This window comes from Semicossyphus pulcher, unplaced genomic scaffold (assembly GCF_022749685.1).
Source record: "Semicossyphus pulcher isolate SPU_LCO1_2020_fin unplaced genomic scaffold, fSemPul1.0.p SCAF_15, whole genome shotgun sequence".
NCBI lineage: Eukaryota > Metazoa > Chordata > Actinopteri > Labriformes > Labridae > Semicossyphus > Semicossyphus pulcher.
In genome coordinates, this window is record NW_027211659.1 from 4,402,699 (window position 1) to 4,422,118 (window position 19,420).

The 19,420-nt window shown below is 40.4% G+C and overlaps 2 protein-coding genes across 4 annotated transcripts in view; one reads left to right on the forward strand and one right to left on the reverse strand.

The window, feature by feature from the left end:
- pdia5 (protein disulfide isomerase family A, member 5) overlaps positions 1 to 17,587 on the reverse strand; it is a 61,143-nt gene extending 43,556 nt beyond the window's left edge. Inside the window, exons 1-3 of the mRNA XM_069663101.1 lie at positions 17,522 to 17,587; positions 7,295 to 7,421; positions 4,403 to 4,490 (exon numbers count right to left, since the gene is read on the reverse strand). Of these exons, the coding sequence (XP_069519202.1) occupies positions 4,403 to 4,490; positions 7,295 to 7,421; positions 17,522 to 17,587 (281 nt within the window). The remainder of the gene's footprint in view (positions 1 to 4,402; positions 4,491 to 7,294; positions 7,422 to 17,521) is intronic.
- Positions 17,588 to 19,214: 1,627 nt separating this feature from the next.
- sema5ba (sema domain, seven thrombospondin repeats (type 1 and type 1-like), transmembrane domain (TM) and short cytoplasmic domain, (semaphorin) 5Ba) overlaps positions 19,215 to 19,420 on the forward strand; it is a 211,110-nt gene continuing 210,904 nt past the window's right edge. For 2 of the 3 annotated variants that reach the window (XM_069662946.1, XM_069662948.1), the window contains exon 1: positions 19,222 to 19,300. The gene's annotated coding sequence lies outside the window, so the exon portion shown is untranslated. Of the gene's footprint in view, positions 19,301 to 19,420 lie in introns of all 3 variants that reach the window. The other variant, XM_069662947.1, reaches the window with a different exon arrangement.

Sequence of the window (19,420 nt, forward strand, 5' to 3'; positions counted from 1 at the left end):
TAACCTAACTCACTTTAAAGTGCTAATCTCGAAGATCTCAGTTTCGTTCTCTTTGGCGGCACCTATGGCGATAAACGGTAATTACGGGAGCACACTTCCCAGATATCCAGACAGTGCTGCATGTGTGACGTCCACGGTTGGCTCCGGTTGTAACTCTTGATTTTCCTGGCTGACGGTCGCTTTCCTTTTCAGACTGTTTGCTTCATCTGAGCGTCGAGTTTGTTTCTTCTTCTTTGGATTTTCACTTCTTGTTGAAGTTGTATCTGTAGTCATCCATCTTTTCTTTGTTTGTTCAGCCATAGTAGATTACTGTTTACTCGCAACACTTGCAGGGACTGTTGCCTAAAGTGTTGAAAACCGAAACCGAGCTGTACAGTTCTGGCATGAAACACCACCAGGTGTTGGTAAATGGCACTTTTTGGAGGAATGTGAACAGTGATGCTCGTGGGCATGGACCAGTAGAACAATGGACTTGGGCTCTTAGTCTCTTACTCATTTAGTCATCCATACACAGTTAAACTGACTCAGAGATCAAACAGGCCTGATGCCTTTATATTTCTGAACTCTAGTTTCTGTGAATCAGCCTCTGAAACTGCAGTTCTCTCCAAACACCAAACAAACGCAGGTTGAGGTAAGTTAGAATGACTCACTAGCTAATGTTTGGTGCGTGAAAAGAACAGAGGCCGTGAATGGCATTCCTGGAAATGCCCGTCCAGCGGATCAGCATAACTCTTGTACATTCATCTGTGGGGGAATGTCAGGCGATGCGTCAGCACCAGAGCCTCAGTGCTGCAGTGAGCAGGAGGTCTTTGGCTGTGAAGAAGGTATGAGTGGAGGCTGAGAGGGGGAGGGAGGCTGATGGGAAGTTATGAGGTGCTGACAGACAGATGTGGTGATGAGATAAGCTGTAACAGAAAAGTAAATGCCAAGAAAAACTATTGTTCAATCACGATTTGTTAGGATTAAGACTTAATGTTTACAGCAGACAGTATAATGATGGGAGAGAGTCCATTATTCATCACAGAAGTAGAGGAAAGGTCTGCACTCGATGAAGTAGTCCATATCAACCATGTGTCCATGTTTGTTTAAATACAACTACAACATCCCACTTCAACAGCTCAAAGAGGTTTTCCATGCACAGTAAAGCTTTGTTTACCATTCACCATGAGATCATAGATTCTCAGAGACGTTGAGTCTCATTTTTGTTGCTTGGGCCAAAGCTTCTCGCAGATATGATTACAAAAGCAGGGAAAGTTCGCAAAGAGAATGACGACAAAGCAAGAAACCAGAGCAGTGAGACAATCAGATGTGTTCTGTCTCCATGTGCAGCATATGCAAACAGTAATATGATGACTCAAACAGTCTGCTGTTAACATCAATCACAGTGTGCAGACTAAGATCCTGGTCCAACTTGGACCAGAGAAGGGAGAAACAGTATGCAGCTTCACACACAAGTGAGTGAACATTGTGTCTGCTGTATTAGCTCCATGCACCCTCTCTGGTCGACCAACCACTGCTGGATTATGGAAAACAGCACACGTCACTTACAATGCACTCCTTATGATCTTTTCCAGGAAATTCTCGACCTATACGGAGTCTGTAATACTACACGTGCAGGGATTTAATCAGGGGCCCTTGTGTTATCTCATTTGGTGACAGATAGTGACATGACAAGAAGAAATCTGAGATACTAATCTTAGAGGAGATAATTACTGTAAGATTGATGAATCATTAAAATAAAAAAAGAAACAGCTTGAGCTTAAACTTCAGATGAGGTCAAAGTCAACAGAGTCACTGTAGTAATGGATTAATAACAGATTCATCATGCAAAGAGGATGAAGCCCTGCATGCCATTTAATTATTACTCTTCCAAAACACAAATCCTAATCCATGCTGTGCTTGTTTGTGCTCGGCTGCTCCCTTTGTTCCAGACTGAACCGTGTTTCTACCATGTTCTAAATGTACAGAATGAATGGGAGAGGGGTAGCACAGTCCGGCACTTCCGGTATGAGCTCATCCATCCCTCTGGTGCATCCCAGTTGGCCACCACTCAGGTCCCTGTCATCTGTTCAAAGTGTGTCATTCTGGCCTTGGTGGCCCTCTTCCTTGGCAGGTCTGACCGTTCTCACGCTGCGATATGCGCTTTACTCTCTCTCTCTCCGTCCACCATGAGCTCACAGCTGGAGCTCGATTCAGAACTGGGGATGGTTGAGAAAAATGCCACATAGCACAATGCTTAGCTACAGAGCCTGGCATCGGACCCATGTGTCCTGCAGTGATGAGCCCAGCTCGCTCTAGCTCCCCTAGCAGGAATCTGGCCCAGTATAAATCTCTGCTTAGTGTGAGTGCACTCTCGAGCATGCTTGAGTTGTTGGAGGAGGAAGAGAGAAATGATACCATACTGTCCAAGACAAAAAAGGTAACTGAGGCAAAGAGGAAACAATAAAAGAGGATTGTATCACGGAGCGTCTTTGAAGAAGAACGTGGACACCAACAGTTCTAACAATTCCTTCAGATTGTTTGGGGGTTTTTCTCCCCGTCTGTCCTCCTCTCCTTCCATCCCGGATAAGCCTGAGATAGATTGTGAATGCTGCAGTGAGCACTTGGTGCCAAAGGGGAGTTACTGTCTTCCTGTTTCCTGTTTTATGATACATCCTTTCCTCTCTGGTGAAGGAGACGGTTCATGCAGCTGATGGGTTGACAGGTATAAAAGAATGTAAGTGGAAGTGAACAGCAGGAAAGGCAGAAAGAACAGCAAGCCAAAGTCAGGTCACAGGGGAGCAGAGGGAGTTCTGCTTAGAGGCCATAACTTGCCAGTGTCTTGGGAGTATGTAGCTTTTGATAGATGTTTACATTTCCACAGTGTGGGCGGGAGATGGATGTGCTACAGAATGACAGCTGTAGTGTTCTGCCTTTAGCAAGAAACAGTCTATTCAGTATAAATAATACATAATTATAAAAAAGGATGTTCTGTATTACTACAGCTGAAAATATTAATATATATTAATATATTAATTCACTGATTAATGGTTTAGTCAAATTAACAAATTATCATAAATTAGAAAAGTAGGTTTACTTTAGCTTAAAATAGAGAAGATTTGGCAAATTCAATGATTTACAGTTGATCAAAACAGTTCAACGAATCTTTATGTTCACGTCATTTACCTTCAGTAGGCATTTAGTGTCTGGTCAGATCCTTCGTCTTTGATCAGAAAGGTACTTATGTGAACAGTAATTCTCTCACTTACATGCCCGGTCCGGTATGGCTTCATGTTTTTTGACATTTACAAATGCAAATTTTAAAAAAAAATTATAATCTCGAAGATCTCAGTTTTGTTCTCTTTGGCGCCACCTGTGGCGATAAACAGTCATTGCAGGAGCACACTTCCCAGATATCCAGACAGTGCTGCATGTGTGACGTCCACGGTTGGCTCCGGTTGTAACTCATGATTTTCCTCGCTGACGGTCGCTTTCCTTTTCAGACTGTTTGCTTCATCTGAGCGTCGAGTTTGTTTCTTTTTCTTTGGATTTTCACTTGTTGTTGAAGTTGTATCTGTAGTCATCGATAGTAGATTACTGTTTACTCACAACACTCGCAGAGACCGGGGACAAAAGGCAGCCGCTTAGCTCCGCCTACCCTCAACCCTCAGTCAATCACCATTGTGTTACCTCATTCGGTGATAGATAATGACTTAACAGACAAATCTTTGATATTATAACTTTAAGTATTGTTTTGTAAAATTAGTTTTAAAAGCAAGGTATCGAAAAGAAATAAAACGATCCCCAGCCTCGATTGACTCATCATTTCAGCACTGCATAACTGATACAGCTAATCTGTGATAATGAAATGCAAAGCCCACTTTATGGGAGGAAAACAACTGCAACTAGTCAAATTCTGCATTTGCTTAAACACATTTATCTGAATACAGAAACTAAACTTTAAACATCATCCTTCAGTTTCATCCTTTGTGTTCAGAGAAACACCACGCAGCATTAAACAAGTGCCTTCATTATGATTCATTAACTATTTCAGGATGAAACGGATACAATGACAGCTCAGAAAAAGAAGAACTGAGATGGTATAAAGAGATGTAACACATTAGACCCAAAGCATCAATAGCTTCAGTAGGAGACTGTCTTCTTGTCAAATTGTGCTCGTACAATAGAACCGGCAGAACAAGGCCATTTACACCTCCATCGAAAAGCCATAAATTGTTTTGATGGATGGCAGAAGAGACATTCTTGGGAGGTCTAAATTGCTCTGCCTTTTTAACTGCTGTCAGAAATACGTCAAACAAAAAAAGGCCATTGTGATGAAAGAGACAGGGAGCCAATGGGTTTAAAGGAGGCAGACGAATGTGTTTTAAGTACTATATGATTGTTTTAATAGTCCATTACTTACCCACAGTTGACCCATGCAATAGTCCCTTGGCCCTTTACTGTCTGGGCCACATCTGATAGCAGTTTCAGGTAGGAGTCCCCTGATGTAGCTGCAGACACAGAGAATCAACAACGGTCAGAGTTGTTAGCAAAACCGTTCAATAGCTCAGCGGTACCCAGAGCCTCGAGACACAGAGGACACTGTCATGTCACACAGCGAGGAGGAATTGGGTTACAGTGCAGCTCAGTGTCTTACTGAAGAACAAAGTGGCAAAGAAAGAGATCACTGAGTTTGGGATGCGGGGGTGATGGAGGAAGGCTTTCTAATACCTTTCACTGGATGGGTTCAGGGATGGGGTATAAGTTACATCAGCTTTCAACATCTGACAATAGAGTGACTAAGCAGGGGATGGGAGGATTATAAGGTGACACAAAGACTCTGCAGAAGTAGACCAACTTTTCAGCGGATGGGGGGGGAAGGCACAGCAGGTATGTTGTGCAGTCTCTAGTTTGTACCTGCTGCATGCTGCTTTCTACCACACTCTGAGCAATGATGAACATCAAGTGTGAGCTCATTCTAGGGCGACACAGAGAGTTCATGACCACGGGAGATTTCGCACAATGTACCGTGTCAGAGAGAAAATATGGCTGAGCTGTGCAGTTTGCACTCTGTGTTAAGAAAGAGGAGAAACTGGTGTAATAAACTGTACAAGCTACAACAACACACACAGTAATATGACTGATTTTTTATCAGATATGGCAAGAAAAGGAGATTCCTGCGAGTAAAGTAAACTTAGTGTAATATTGGAACTTGTGTAAGACAATACATCATTTTTACACTCCCCTCGAAACCCAATGTCTTTTATTCACTGCATAAAAAGTAGAAATCCTCTCAACACTCTAGGCCAAGGCTATATTTAGATTTAGGGGCACTGCTATGACTCCCCAGGGTGCCGCCTTGCACCGGGTTAGCAACAAAAACATCGGGTAATTCTTTGTCAGTTTCTAACCATGTATGGAGCAGCATGTAAGCAGATACTGTCAGGTAGACTTTCTAATACGCTTACGTTTGATGGAAGCTAACTGGAGCAAATCACAACAGGGATTAGACTGACTGCAGAGGGTCAGAGGAGGGTGATGGGGTGAACAGGGCGAGACTGTCTTTACACGTGAGGGGGGGTGATTTTGATGCAGCTAGAAGTGGTGAGATAATTGGTTAGTGAAGAGAGAAATTAAAGCAGCAGTAAACCTGCGTGAAGAGGCAAACCTTAAAGTAAGCATGTCTGTGTGACGCTGTACCAAGAGATCAATCATCAATCAGAGGCACAGCTCGATGCACAGGAGCCGTATCCAGTGCCCTTATGCATGCTGATACAGGCCATGAATTATGAAACAAATAAATCTGTAGCTGTGGGGCTCTGAGAGCCCGCTGCCGCTTATTGAAGGGGAGGAGGGTCTTTTGAATGAAAAATTAGTAATATCAAGCAGCTCCTTCTACAGCCTGCTGAGAATATTCCTCTTCTCCACGAAATATGCAAATTAAAATTAAAATCTACTGGGCTGCATTAGGAGATCCCTAACGGTTGGACAGAAACGCTGTTGTATAACTCACTCACATTTTTCTGCTTTACGACTACTTCCCGATTTTATAAGATAAGCATTTCAAGGTTCTTATTAAGATAGACCGCCCTTTAAAGCAGGCTGCTAAAGCTGCACAAAACATGGGATCTAAATGCATCTATAATAAAGTATGGTAAAATGTTATTTTAGTTATACATGTGGATAAACAGACTGTAGTATATGCCACTGTGTGATTAAACTCTTATTATATATTCCTTAATTTGATGTTTTATTGTTGCATAATTACATAATTTTTTATCAATTAAGCAAAAAGTATACCATACCAACTAAGAGACAGAAAACTGCACAGATGCATGACTAGGATCTGGTTCATATATATATATATATATATATATATATATATATATATATATATATATATATATATATATATATATGAAGAACATAATAAAACGTTATTTAAATGTCACTTTATATTGGTTACAAGATATTTTTCACTTCTCTAAGTTGGATATAGTGTGGGGTCAAGAGGTTCCTATGTGTTTTTGTGCCTTCTTCTTTCTCCTGCTTTTCTCTTAATAACTTTATTGTAAATTGATCATAATTACCATAATTATTTTTTATTTTGTGCTTGTACGAGAAAATAATGTCACCACAACTAGACACATGTTGTTTTCTTCATATTGTCCCCTTTAACCAGGGGACGGTTTCACAAAGATAGACTGACTGTGGCTCAGATATAACAAATAGTCAGACTTCAGATAGACGTCTAAATTCATCCGTTTCACAGAGCAGTTTAGACTATCTTAAGCAGGACTATGGTGCATTGAATTCTGGGTAAATTAAGACTTATTTCAAAACCAAAAAAATTGCCCACCAAGTAACTGCATCTAACCGCTCAAGTCAGTTTACCCCAGCAGAAAATGTTTGTCTATCCGAGGTACTGGGCATTTTACTTGGATTATTCAGCAAGTAAATTCAGCAACAACAAAAAAATGCAGCAACAGTAAACAGTGTTAACCTGACCGTTGAAAGGACCATCAAAACTTGATGCTACTGGTCAGCATGTGTCACTGATTGTTACCATGGTAACATGGTCTTAGAGCTGAGTTAGCCTGGGGGTAAGATGTCTAATCTTTTTGGCTTAAAATTAGTCCATCTTTAGTTTAGTGAAACAGTCTAACTTGCATTCAACTAATCTATGAGCTAAGACTGGCCTAACACTATAGACCAGTCTAAAACACCTTTGTGAAACCGGCCCCAGGTGTCTATTCTGGTTAAATCTACAGCATTGTCTATAAACTATTCATCATGGCTGTCAGTGTTCTCTCACCTGTCTTAGTGTAGAGCACCAGAACGTTGGTTCTCGTCCTCAGCATCTTCTTAAAGTCTTTGTGGTCGCTGACCTTCTCTATGAGAGGAGACACCTTCACTGCCTCCAGCACCTGCAGCAGCCACACCTGTGAAACACACAAACACATACAAAATATTGAGTACAACACTGAGCAGAGAGAAAGGTCACGGGTCCAGAGCCAGCTACAAATGTCTTGTTATATTCAAATAATTTACTTTCTTAATTCTAATCAAATATGTCCATATTAAAATCAAAATAATGACAATTTTAGTGTCTTATGTGTAACCCCCAAGAAAATCCCACAGGCCAGATTTGTATCTATCTTGAATGATGCAATTAAAAGTCCTCCCCAGACTTTGACCCGTCTATTTACACTCTGAACTTTACTTTAGTGCCAAGCTAAGGACAACTTAGCTGCAATTCTGGTAAAGCTAAAAGTATTTTCTTTATCCTGCCAAAGAAATTCAAACCTCGACGGGCTGCTGCCAGGGTTTGAACTTTGTGGTAAGCTTTGGGGCACATAAATATCAGTTTGATATAAGCGAAAGAGTTTGACGCAGAGTTCTAATCTTATATTTATCAAAACAGTGCAGCAGTCCAAAGCACTGTGAATCAGAATGGAAATGTGGCTGGGTGCTGTATTTGCTTGCTTTACTGTATATCTTTGCTGTGACTCATAACTGCCATAAACAAAATCAACAGTTTTGATATTTAACACTGAACTGAAAAGCTATACGAGAGCTTCAGCACTGAATTTAATAAATTATTGATTTAATTTCAGCTGCTATGGCACAAACAAGGCTGGGTGTTGCTTCCAATATCAGCCTGAACTAAAGGCGATTCAAAGTGAGCAACAGGTGGGCACATCTGCATCATTAGTCTGAATGGCTCCTTCGACTTTCCAAACCGCGGCCGTCTAGCTAATGGTGTGAAACACCTAATATAGCAAACAAAGCCCATATTGAGAGGCTTGCACTTTAATCACAGACCACGATGAAAAAAAGAGTGATTACACTTTTAAGCCATATGAAGTTAATTCCATGCATTCTAATAGACTCTGTGCCTTCACCATTCATTAAAATGCCCTTCTTTTCTGCCTAGCGAGGACTAAATTAGACAGCAAACACGGCGTGCTCGCTCAGCGGATCCTGCCTGATGAGTGATATCACCTGGAATAAAAACAAGCACCTGTCAGGCTCATTTTCCAATTTTAATTCCCCACTGGATGCTCCTCTGAGGTGAGTCTGAAGGGAATCTTGAGACAGTACATTTTGCACATCAGTAAATTTCTAAATTAACAAAGAGAAGCCAAAGGGCTAAGAACAAGAGGAAAAGACAACTTAAATGCTGAGTTCAGGATATACTTTATATCTGAGGCAAATTATCAGTCAGTCTGAGGACTATTTATGTTGACACGGTGTGTTTTTATTTTGTCTCTCGCAGTCAGAGCATGAGTCAGATTAGGTCGATGTGACGACAAGATAAGTACATGTGATGTGTCAGTATTCGGCTCGGGACTCATGGGAGACACTGTAAAGGGTGGGCTAATAAGAGGCTGGCTGGGTGACACTTGTCTGCACAGGTGGACATTCAGTAATTATAGGAGTGAGTCTGGAAGGCAAGATTAGGGAGAGATGAGACAGGATGGCAGGTTTTCCAATTTATCCAAGTGAGATAGGGAATATGATGCAACCTGGAAGGATCAAAATGATGCAAAGTGAACAAGATGATATTGTTCACTTTCTCCTTAAATATTAAAACATTTACGGTACTTCATTTCCTTCTGGTACAAACAACAGCAAGCTAAAGTGACAACAGCCTTCCAGCCTTAAGTGATGCTTCTATATATGACAGAAATAGAATAGAATCTAAGTAGCTCACTTGAAGATGTTCTGAAATTCAAATGCTCACCTCCAAAGGGCTTTTAAGTCTGCTGTGAACAGTGTGTAGCTCGCTATTTCAATTCAAACCATAAAAATATACAACTTCAAACCACTCCAGTACTTTAACCCACTTGTGCACAATTGATTCGTCCATGTTCAGTACGGTCCAAAGAACATTTACTTCTCCAATAAATCAATAAAAAGTGTGTACGTGTTCAGCAGAGCCTTGGAGCTATGAGGAGTGGCTTTGAAATCATAAAGGGTATTTTGATGCGTCTCTGGCTTGGCTTTGGAATTAATTAAAACCGCTGTAAATCCAACATGCATACAGCTGCGATGTTCAGCAGAGGATTAGGTTACAAACTTTACAAAGCCACCGTTCAACTGTTCAGGCGTTAAGGTTTTAAACTCCAGAGGCAGATTATTTCACGATTAGGATTTTGAGAATGTAAGCAAGTGCTGACATTTAGTCTTTCAGTGATGTCGATAAATATGCACATTAAATCTAAAAAGCTACATAAATATAAAAAAAAATTTCTGAGAAGAGTTTTCACATTTCCTTTCACTAAATTGGGATATAAACAATAAGCAAAACTAATCTTGCATGACAGACCGCTTCGCAACTGCCAGTGAAAACACTCCCTGTCCCCTGAACAGGAACTCACCATCAGGTTATCACTGACATAAGTGAATACAACATTGAACAGCTGCCACATGACTTTACAGGTGAAGTGCTATTTGTTTAGTACCTGAGCACACTTATGACGGTTAAGTTGGCATGTTTCAAACCTATAAAGAGATAAATAGAGACTCGTCTGATGTCATGGTCTCTTAGAGTGCTTTAAAACATAAAACGTGGATAGCATGCAGCATCAAACACATCCTGAGCCGAGTACTGGCCATGCACGGATTACAAAACCACCACAGGAAGTGCAAACAGACACATTTTAAAGTAATTCCTGTAGCACGGAATGTTCCGGCTCACACCTACACCTACAGTCGAGGCAGCTGAGAATTAAACTGATGCTGTCGTCAAGCCAAGCGCTGCCGATATCTCAGATATGACATGAATCTTCCACCAACTGAGGCATGAGTCATCTGTAAGTGACAGACGTACAATAATAGAAATAACAAGACTGTGCCGACAGTTTTCCCACAAAGCATCTTAAGTGACAGGTCCATTCAGAGGCGGTGTTATTGCACTGCTGACGATTTAAGCTGGAGCTTTATTACAATGAAGCCCATGCACAGGAAGCTGAAATAAAGAAAGAGGAAAGCGGCAGAGCAGTTTTATATAGAGTGCATTCAGAGGATACGAACAGTGGAAGTCAAAAATATAAATGTTTTATAAAAATAGATTTGATGACAATCCAGTTTTTAATGGTGTCTGACTTATCTGCTAAGTGCTGGTGCACCCTTCCTTCCTCTTCTCTCTGTTCGCCTTGTACAATAAAAGCCGTTTTTTCAACTTGAACTGCAAATGATAAAGGCGAGCTTGTGATGATAAATTACAGAGCTAGACTCTGTTTTCATCAGCAATCTTCATCAAAACACTTGTCTGGTTATCTCTCAATTGTTCAGCTATTATGTCATTTCATCACATGGAATTATTTGGCACTTTTTCTTTTAAGAGTTGAAAGGGTTTAGCTTCAAGCCCCCGTCATTAATAACTTCTAACACAATAAAACTTTTCCAAATTTCTTGTCCTTGGTTAAAGCGAATCTAAAAGATATAATATGAATGCATCAATATAAAAGGCTCGAATAAACACCCATTTTTAATTAATTTATCACCTATGTTGAACATGTTTTTTTAACCTCACATTCAGTGCTATTTATAGGTTGCAGCTCTGGGGCTTCATTGTATATTGTGTTCTACTTAAAGCTCTTGTAATTCATAAGGCCTGCACAGTGGAACAAAATGGATTGGGAGGTGCACGATGGGTTCAGCTTAAGAAAAAATGAGCATTCAGTCTTTCACTTAGTGATGGTAATGAAGGCCTGTTTCTATGGAGTCCATTGGGAACTCTTTGTAAAGGAAAAAACACATTTTATTGAGGTTTAAGATATCTTATTGTGCCCCACAAAATCTGGAATGATGCCATCTAGTTAAAATGCACATGTGCAGCTCAATGGATTACAATGACGGCATAATGATCTATTTTTTCCTTGAATTTCTAATAACTGACCCTCATTACCATCACTAAGTGGGCAGCCAGATCCATGAATATGTGCATATTTCCTCTCATGGTGCAGCTAAAACCTTTAGGCAGCACATAATCAGAAATCACTATTCTACACTTGTTGTTACTAATGATTTATTTCTACTGATAATTACATTCATTATTTATGTTTTTATTTTTTAGTTACAGCAACAATGACAGTTTCACATTGACGGTTACCAAGGCCAAAGTCTGATTTAAAAATATCTCTGATGTAAGAGGTTGCTGTTTGAATCCATTACTTGATTAATCAGTTAATCCTTTGGACCCTAGTCTGCTTTTGTTGTTTATTTACAGGCTCAGAGCATGCCTCGGCGGGGCATGTGAAAAATGCAAAAATATCTGTAAACGAATGGATGAAGGACAGCGGTGGATGTTATCACAGTTAAATGATGCACTACAGTTCCCCATCTCCATCATGTGATAAAAACAGGAAATTAAATCTTATCATGGAGTACCTAGGATTTGATATTACACAGATGAATCAAAACTATCACTGATTAAATTGATAGAGCTGATAATGTTCTATATTACAATAAAGCTGAGGAGAAAAAAAGGTAATAAAAAACATACCTATATATCAATATTCTTCAACTGGGTACTGTATAGACAATGATACTATATAAAAAAGGATCTTTCTATAATACAGGGTCCTTAATACACAATAAAACTGAGCAGCACCACAATGTACAGCTCTCACACTGACCCTACGGTTTCATCAACAGTTCATTAAAGGGTTATTGTACTCGACTGCATATGTTTTAGCTACCTACTACTAGTTCCATGCTGATAATCCAATATTATATACTATATTGACCTGCCAAGGTATGGGCCTTAAATGCAACATTAAAGGCAAGAGTAAAAATACACCTACACCAGACTATAAACCTGGGTTCTGCTCTTAAATGCCACAGGAGCTGCTGGCTCTCACCGCTGGCTGAACATTATGACAACAGCTTAAATGTCAACTGGCATTAACAAAGTGTGACCTCTTTAAAAAATTCATTCAAACACCTAGAAAATACCTGTTTTTTTTAAAATCATCAATTAAACCACAACCATGCAAGTGGTGACTCTGTTGAACTGGCATTTTCTCCCCGCATGACTCAGTGGTTGGAGAAAATCTATTAATGCTTTATGCTGTACATCGACCTTCCTTATCTGTCATAAAGGTTATGTCCAGTCGCGTTGCTGTAAATAAATGCGGCACTAACAACGCAGCGGGTGCCCAGCCCCTGCCTGGGCGCTCACACTCTCCATCTGCTGTGACAAATCTGCTTAATGAATGGCATCCAGTTCTTGGAGCATTACTGAATCAGCACAAATCAAAGCAGTGTTTGTCAGGCACTTGCCTTGAGTTTTCGCCTGATTAATGAGCCAGGCAGGTGTGTGTTGGTGTGTGTGTGTGTGTGTGTGTGACTGGAGGATTGTAATAGAGGCTATGCAACATCCGATAACAGACAAAGAGCGCTGATTTAGATGCTTCCTAGCTCTCCATTGAGGGGGAGTAATCAATTAGCAACTTTAACAAGTGTCACATTTCCAGTCCAAAGAGAGCTTGTGTCCACTAACATGCTCAAATTACATACTGGATAATGGCAGAGGATTTATAGATACAGACTTGTTTACTTGTTCTTTAATTCAATGATTTCTGGATTTATTTCCTAATTTTGAGTATTATGGACTAAGGAAGAAATGTTATATTGAACGACTGGGTGGAATTTAACATATTGTTCTGTTCTTCTACTCTTCTGTTGGGACATTCAAAGATTACTTTCTGTGTTTCTGTGTGCAGTGTGTCAATAATCCTATGTGTTGAATTTGGCCCAGTTCGGCTCAATTACTGCATTTCTGCAGGCTCAGCAGCTCAAAGGTAAAAGCACTGTGAGATACTCTGCACTTGTTTATGTTAACAAGTGTCAGCTTTCTTCCACTGTAGTTACAGATGGATATAGGCCTACTGTAAGACTGACTCAAGTGGATCTGCTGTAATTGAATTTCAGTACTGACACAGTGCACTTACAGATATTACAATTAAAACATGGAGATTTGTTACACAGCCCATTATTCTTTTGAAATACATTTCATAGCTTAGAGCTGTAAAGATTCATTAGTAAATGTATCAGATTATTGCCGGATACTATATTGTAAACAATTTAGATAACTGATTAATCATTTAGGTCATTTCAAAACATTCACTAATTCCAGCTTCTTTAATGTAAAGATTTCCGTCTATTATGTTCTACATTTCTCTAACTCATCTTTTTGTTTTGGACTTTTGGTTGGACAAAATTTGAAGAAGTTACTTTTGTCTAACGAGAACGGTGACAGGCGGTTTCACCATCATCTAAAAGCTTTACTGTTAAATACATCTCTGTTAAGTCACTATCTAAGTTGATTTAAGTTCCCAGAAACCAAAGCATCTCTCGCAGATAAACACTGATGTGGAATCTATCATTCATAAAAGAAGCAGACGCTTTGTTTCAGTTTGATTATTGCAGTGTGTATTTGCAGTGTTTGAATTCCTGCTGAGGACCAAATGCCAGCAAAATCTGTTTTTTGGGGACAAATCAATAAAGGCCACTCCCCCTGGCCATGCTTATTCTGTGAATCTGTAAACAAAATGTCACAGAAAACAGGTAGGCACGCACATATTGATTATTCTGGCCTGAAAAAGCACATTTATAATTGACAGGGAGACAGCATTTTGAGTGTGCCAGCCATGGGCGATGGAATCAAAGAGTTCATTTCGTGGTGAGTGTGTGTGTGTGTGTGTGTGTGGCTGTGTGTTTGGAGGGAGGGAGGCTGGATTAAATTGTTTTGACAGGCAGGAGTCTACCGTCCAGACAGCTGCCCTCCAACAAAGTGCTGCAGTGGGTTTATCCCCTCCCTTGGAATCACCTTCATACAACCCACACAGGCCAGTGTTCGGTGGCGAGGACAACATTTGTCACATTTATACAGAAATATTGGTATGTCATGATTAATTATCAATGAATCTACTGGTTGTTGTTTTTGTTTTTCTACTTAACATTTGGTCTATCAAATTAAACATCCCAATCACAACACCGCAGAGCCAAAGATGACTTCTTTCAATTGCTTGTTGTATCCTGTTACTATCCTGTTTACTTAAAGACAAGCTGATACCAAGCCAGTGTTTATCAAGAGCTGTGAAGTGACAGTTTCACAGGAATTACTTCATGGGTCTTAATTGTCGGGAATTAAAGGACATCCTGGAGCCACCAGAATCTAGTATTTACCCAGACCATGGATTTAATAACAGATTAACCACTATATCTAGACAAGTTCTACATGATACATACACAGTGCAGTCCTCATGCATTAGTACAATGAATACATGTTCTACTGTTTAACCTTTTACTCCTGTATATTATATTTGACTATGACGATATAACAGTTTAACAACTTTAACTTGAGGGTGTTTCCATCCATAAAATGCGTACAGGGTCGACACTTTATGATCCATCCTACTTTATTACAATGCCGCAGATCAATTATACTAAATATACAGACAAGACAAACAGGTAGCCTGTAGAAGACTCCAGACTGTGTACTGTAAAGGATGAACAAGCAAATATTAAATCGATTAAGGTAAGTCCTGTAAAATCCGGGTACTTAAAAAGATCTGGATTCACCTGATATGGATGTAAAAACTGTTGAATTAAACCTTGAGTCAGCACTTTAACATCATAGTCATGATTTCACTTCAGTTCCTGTTAGCTGTGGCACAGTGCCCATGTAGCAAATGTCAAAGTGCCACTGTACAAATACAGAGAGCAAGCTACATACAGTGCAGTATACTCCCAAGTTCCACCCATGTTTGCAAAGGCATGATGCACAATAGGAAGCAGAGCAGGAAAAGGTCTGTAGAAGTATTAAGCACAGTGGACAGTGGCATGAATGTGACACTTGATACAGCTGGCTCTTCAGCAGAGATGAGTGAGTGATTAGACAATGGAGGGTTTAACAAGGACCATAGTGATTTAGCTCCCGCGCTACAAACCTCGCATATCCTTACATATATTTGCAGACAACTTTCATATTAGATTTTCAGATGTATTCTTCCGATAGTTCCGGAAAGCCATTATCTTCCACTTACTTCTGCACAGTTTCAAAATCAGTTGATATAAAACAGAGAGATGTGTTTTCTGTTAGGCTATTCAGCCTGCCCTCACTGATGTTAGTGGAGAGAAAAAATATCAAACATATGATTAAAGAAATGGACACTCTTTATCCTAACGCAATACAATTCGACTGCACCACATACAAACATCGAATTCTGCTTAGCGTTCAGTCAAAACCTGTCCATGATTCTCTCAACGAAAACAGATGTAACCTTCACGAAGGGAGGATTTGATGCAAGACTGATGTATTTTGAAGCATGAGTTTTAGCTAGTTAAACCGTGAAGATGACAGCTGGGTCTTTGAGCCTGCCCACTATAAACATACTTGAAAGTGAACTTGAAATTTCTTCCTCAGAAGAAGGCTGACATATATGATGAAAAGTTTCATCAAAAGCTACTTGAGTGGACCTTGTGTTTAAAGGACACATATTTTACCTGTGCAATCATTGTTCTATTATTCTTTTGTGTTTTTGAATCACGTTGGTAAAGTTTGTTTCGTACTGAAAAATTTTAATTCAATTATTTTTCGGAGCCTCTCCATCCTCCTGAAACGAAAACAAGCCATTTTCCCATTCAAAGGTCAGACCTTAGCCACGATTGGCTGACAGTATTTGGAGTGACCACGTATCCCCTCCCCCAGCGGGGCCTGCACTGCACTATCACTCCAAAGTTGTAGAAATCATGGCTGCTCCAGGATCGCTTATTCAGCCTTATATGTACAAGCCAGAATCGCCACGAGGTGTCGGAATGGTAAGTTGAAATCTTGACAACCACTTGACTACAAGCTAGGGCAAGAAGCAAAAGCAAGGTTCTACGTAGAAACCTGCAGCTGTTCCGAGCGGCACATTTCAGAGCTACCTTTATAAAAATACGGAAACACGGAATTATGCAGCTTTCACTTTTTAACAGTGAACGATAAACACCCAAAAATGTGAAACCCATGCAATATATGAGAATATCCATATATATTCATGAATAGCTACTGGAGTGGACCTTGTGTTTAAAACAGACAGCAAAGACTTACATAGTCCTAATATAGTGCAAAAATGCCAGTTATTTGCTGCTGTGTTTATTGAATATTTGGCAGTTTTGAATTGAAGCAATTCGAAGATATCATGTAAGACTTGATAAATTAGATTAGATTTATGGTAAAATATTAATTGTTAGCTGCAGGCACTCTCTAAATTCTAAGGTTCAAGCAACAGCAATTTTCATTCATTCAAGAGTAGTTATAATGCTGCCTAACCAGTTCAGTTCTGACAGTCACATGACATGGAAGAATACTGTACTACTGCCCAAGGGCGCTTTAGTTTTGCACAGATGTACTACAGAGTTATAGTTAGCTAGCTCACACCCACCTGTGAGTGTCCAACATTGTGCAAGTCACTGACTTTAGAACTTTCAATTCCCTTTCTTATCACCAATGACTGAACAGATGAGCCCTGCTGTGTTAAAAACAATAACCCAAGCTACAAAATGGATTAGAGAAAACAAAACAGGAGGAGGTTTTAGCTGAATACGGCACAAGCTAGTAAGACAGGTAACGTTAAATAAGTGTATGAGCTCTGGTTACCCTGTGGTTAATGTTTCTACCGGACGTTAGTTAACGTTAAAGCTCACACACAGGGGAGGGACCCCGTATCACACAGGCGATCGTTGGCCAGCAAACCGCTCTGTGCAGACAGCCATAAAAGATAAATCCAGTGTTTTTACCTGCGCCACAGTTACCGCAGTCCACCCACATAACTACCAGCTAGTTAAATCAGCGCCCCAAGTTCAGTCAAGGGCTGTCAACTTTACCTCCTGCACGGCGGACAGGCACGGGGACGCGGTGAGGAGCGTTTTGAATTGCTGTTGCTCCTCAATTCCTTTACACGGACACAACCAGCCGCCAGGAATTACACAGAAAACTGCAGAAGCTTAGTTAACACACAGAGAAGAGGTTCGTTTGACTCACCAGCAACACCAGCATGAACATTTTCGCCTCTCTCATCCGACTCCCGTAGCGGCTCCGAGAGGCCATGATGCCGTTGCCACGTCTGGTTACGCAGGCGCAAACGGGTTTTCCACGGATTCTCGGGCACCGCGCAAGGCTCCCTGGGAAATGTAGTGTTAGGGAATATTCAGTGGGAGGTGTCGCACCTGCCACCTTCAACCAGCTTCCAACAATACTATCATGTTGTTTCGTTGACAATGAATGTAAGTACTATTGTCAACATGAATTTGTTTTATCAGCGTACTGCAGACGTATTGCAAGACAATTAATTACACATGAGGGTAATTAGTAAATTGGCTTGTGATTCAATGGCTCTTAATTAGCTCTTTATCAATCTCACTTCCTTTCCTTCGGAGAATTAGGGTTGATTATAGCTGTAAGATGTGCTCTATCTGATTTAGTGCAGTGCGAGGGCTAATTCAAGTAAATGAATACAATGAACTCAGACTTTAAAGTAAAACAAAACAGGCTCTAGAGTATTTATGATGTGAAGAAGTAAACAAAATCACCCTCGAAAGCTTTATATTTGAAATGGGAAGAAGCAATAGAATACAAATAATTGACCTTTTAATTCAGTTCCGTTTGCCCTGGCCATAAATTAATGCTTTTTTGAATGGAGTTTGGTTTATACTGATTGTATTGCATAGATTGGTAAGATGTCATTACAATTGCAGTAAACGTGAATTTAATTAAATTACACTTACTTTTCAAGGCATAAAAAAAGAAAACAGAAAAGTTCTGAAGTTTGGTTTTCACTTGTTTTCTCATAAAATATCTTTATACCCATGTGTTTATAGCCCACGTGGTGCTAGTTACTGATACAATAGAGTAGATTTGAATAGAATAAATAGAAAAGAATTAACGTGTTGCTTTGTTTTTTGATATCAGAGTGATGTATAACTGTATAAATGAATCGTTTTTAGGTTGGTATAAACGTTGTCACGTCGAACATTTTAATTATTTTTATATTATTTTTCGGTTCAGTTTTTCCATCAGGTTCTGTTGCACAATAGGTACAAACGGGGGAAAAAACCCAGCAGAAAGCATTATTTTCTGAATGGGGTTTGGCTTGTACCATTTTCCTCAGCCTACACCTGACTGCTAGAAAAGAACAGACCAGTAATGACTGACTTTGGTGTTAGTATAACCATCATTGTGTTCATTGTTTAAGTTTCTTAGTCTACATCGGTCAAAACAGCAGACCAACATGGAAAACATTTATATTCCCAGTGGAGTTATATTGCCAGGTTACCCCCGCACCCAGACACACAGCAGGTACCGTGGAGTCCCAGACAACAACGCGCGGGACAAACCTTTCCCAGCAGCCTCTCTGCCTGTCTGAGCTCCACGCTGTGATTCACTCTCAAACACTGCTTGCTTCTCCTCTGCTCGGACGCGCTGTTGCGACACTCTTCCTCCTCTCTCTCTCCGGAGGGTCTCCATGCGTACTTCCTTCCCACTGCGTTTTGCAAATCGGCCCCATCTTTGCTCACAATCCCCCCCCTCTCACCCCCTCCCCTGTCCCCCCCCCCCACCTCAGCCCGGTGGTATCGTCCGACGCTCAAGGAGAGAGAGAGCGCAGTTGTTGGCTGCAGGTCGCTCGGAGAGGGACGCGCACAGCGGCTCAGGACACAACAGTAGAACCCGTTTCTGTCTGTACTGCTTAGAGTGCGAGAGTGATTCTCTCCCCATCTTTGTCTGGCTTTCTTACGAACTTGCGGAATACAAACATCTACAAAGGTAAGAGGAAAATCACTTTTTCATCCTGTGCTTTGAAAAAATACCTAATATGATGAGACAAAAGCACTTTTTTAGGTGGGTTTTGCAGCAGTTTTCAGCTTGCATCCCGCTTTAGATTTG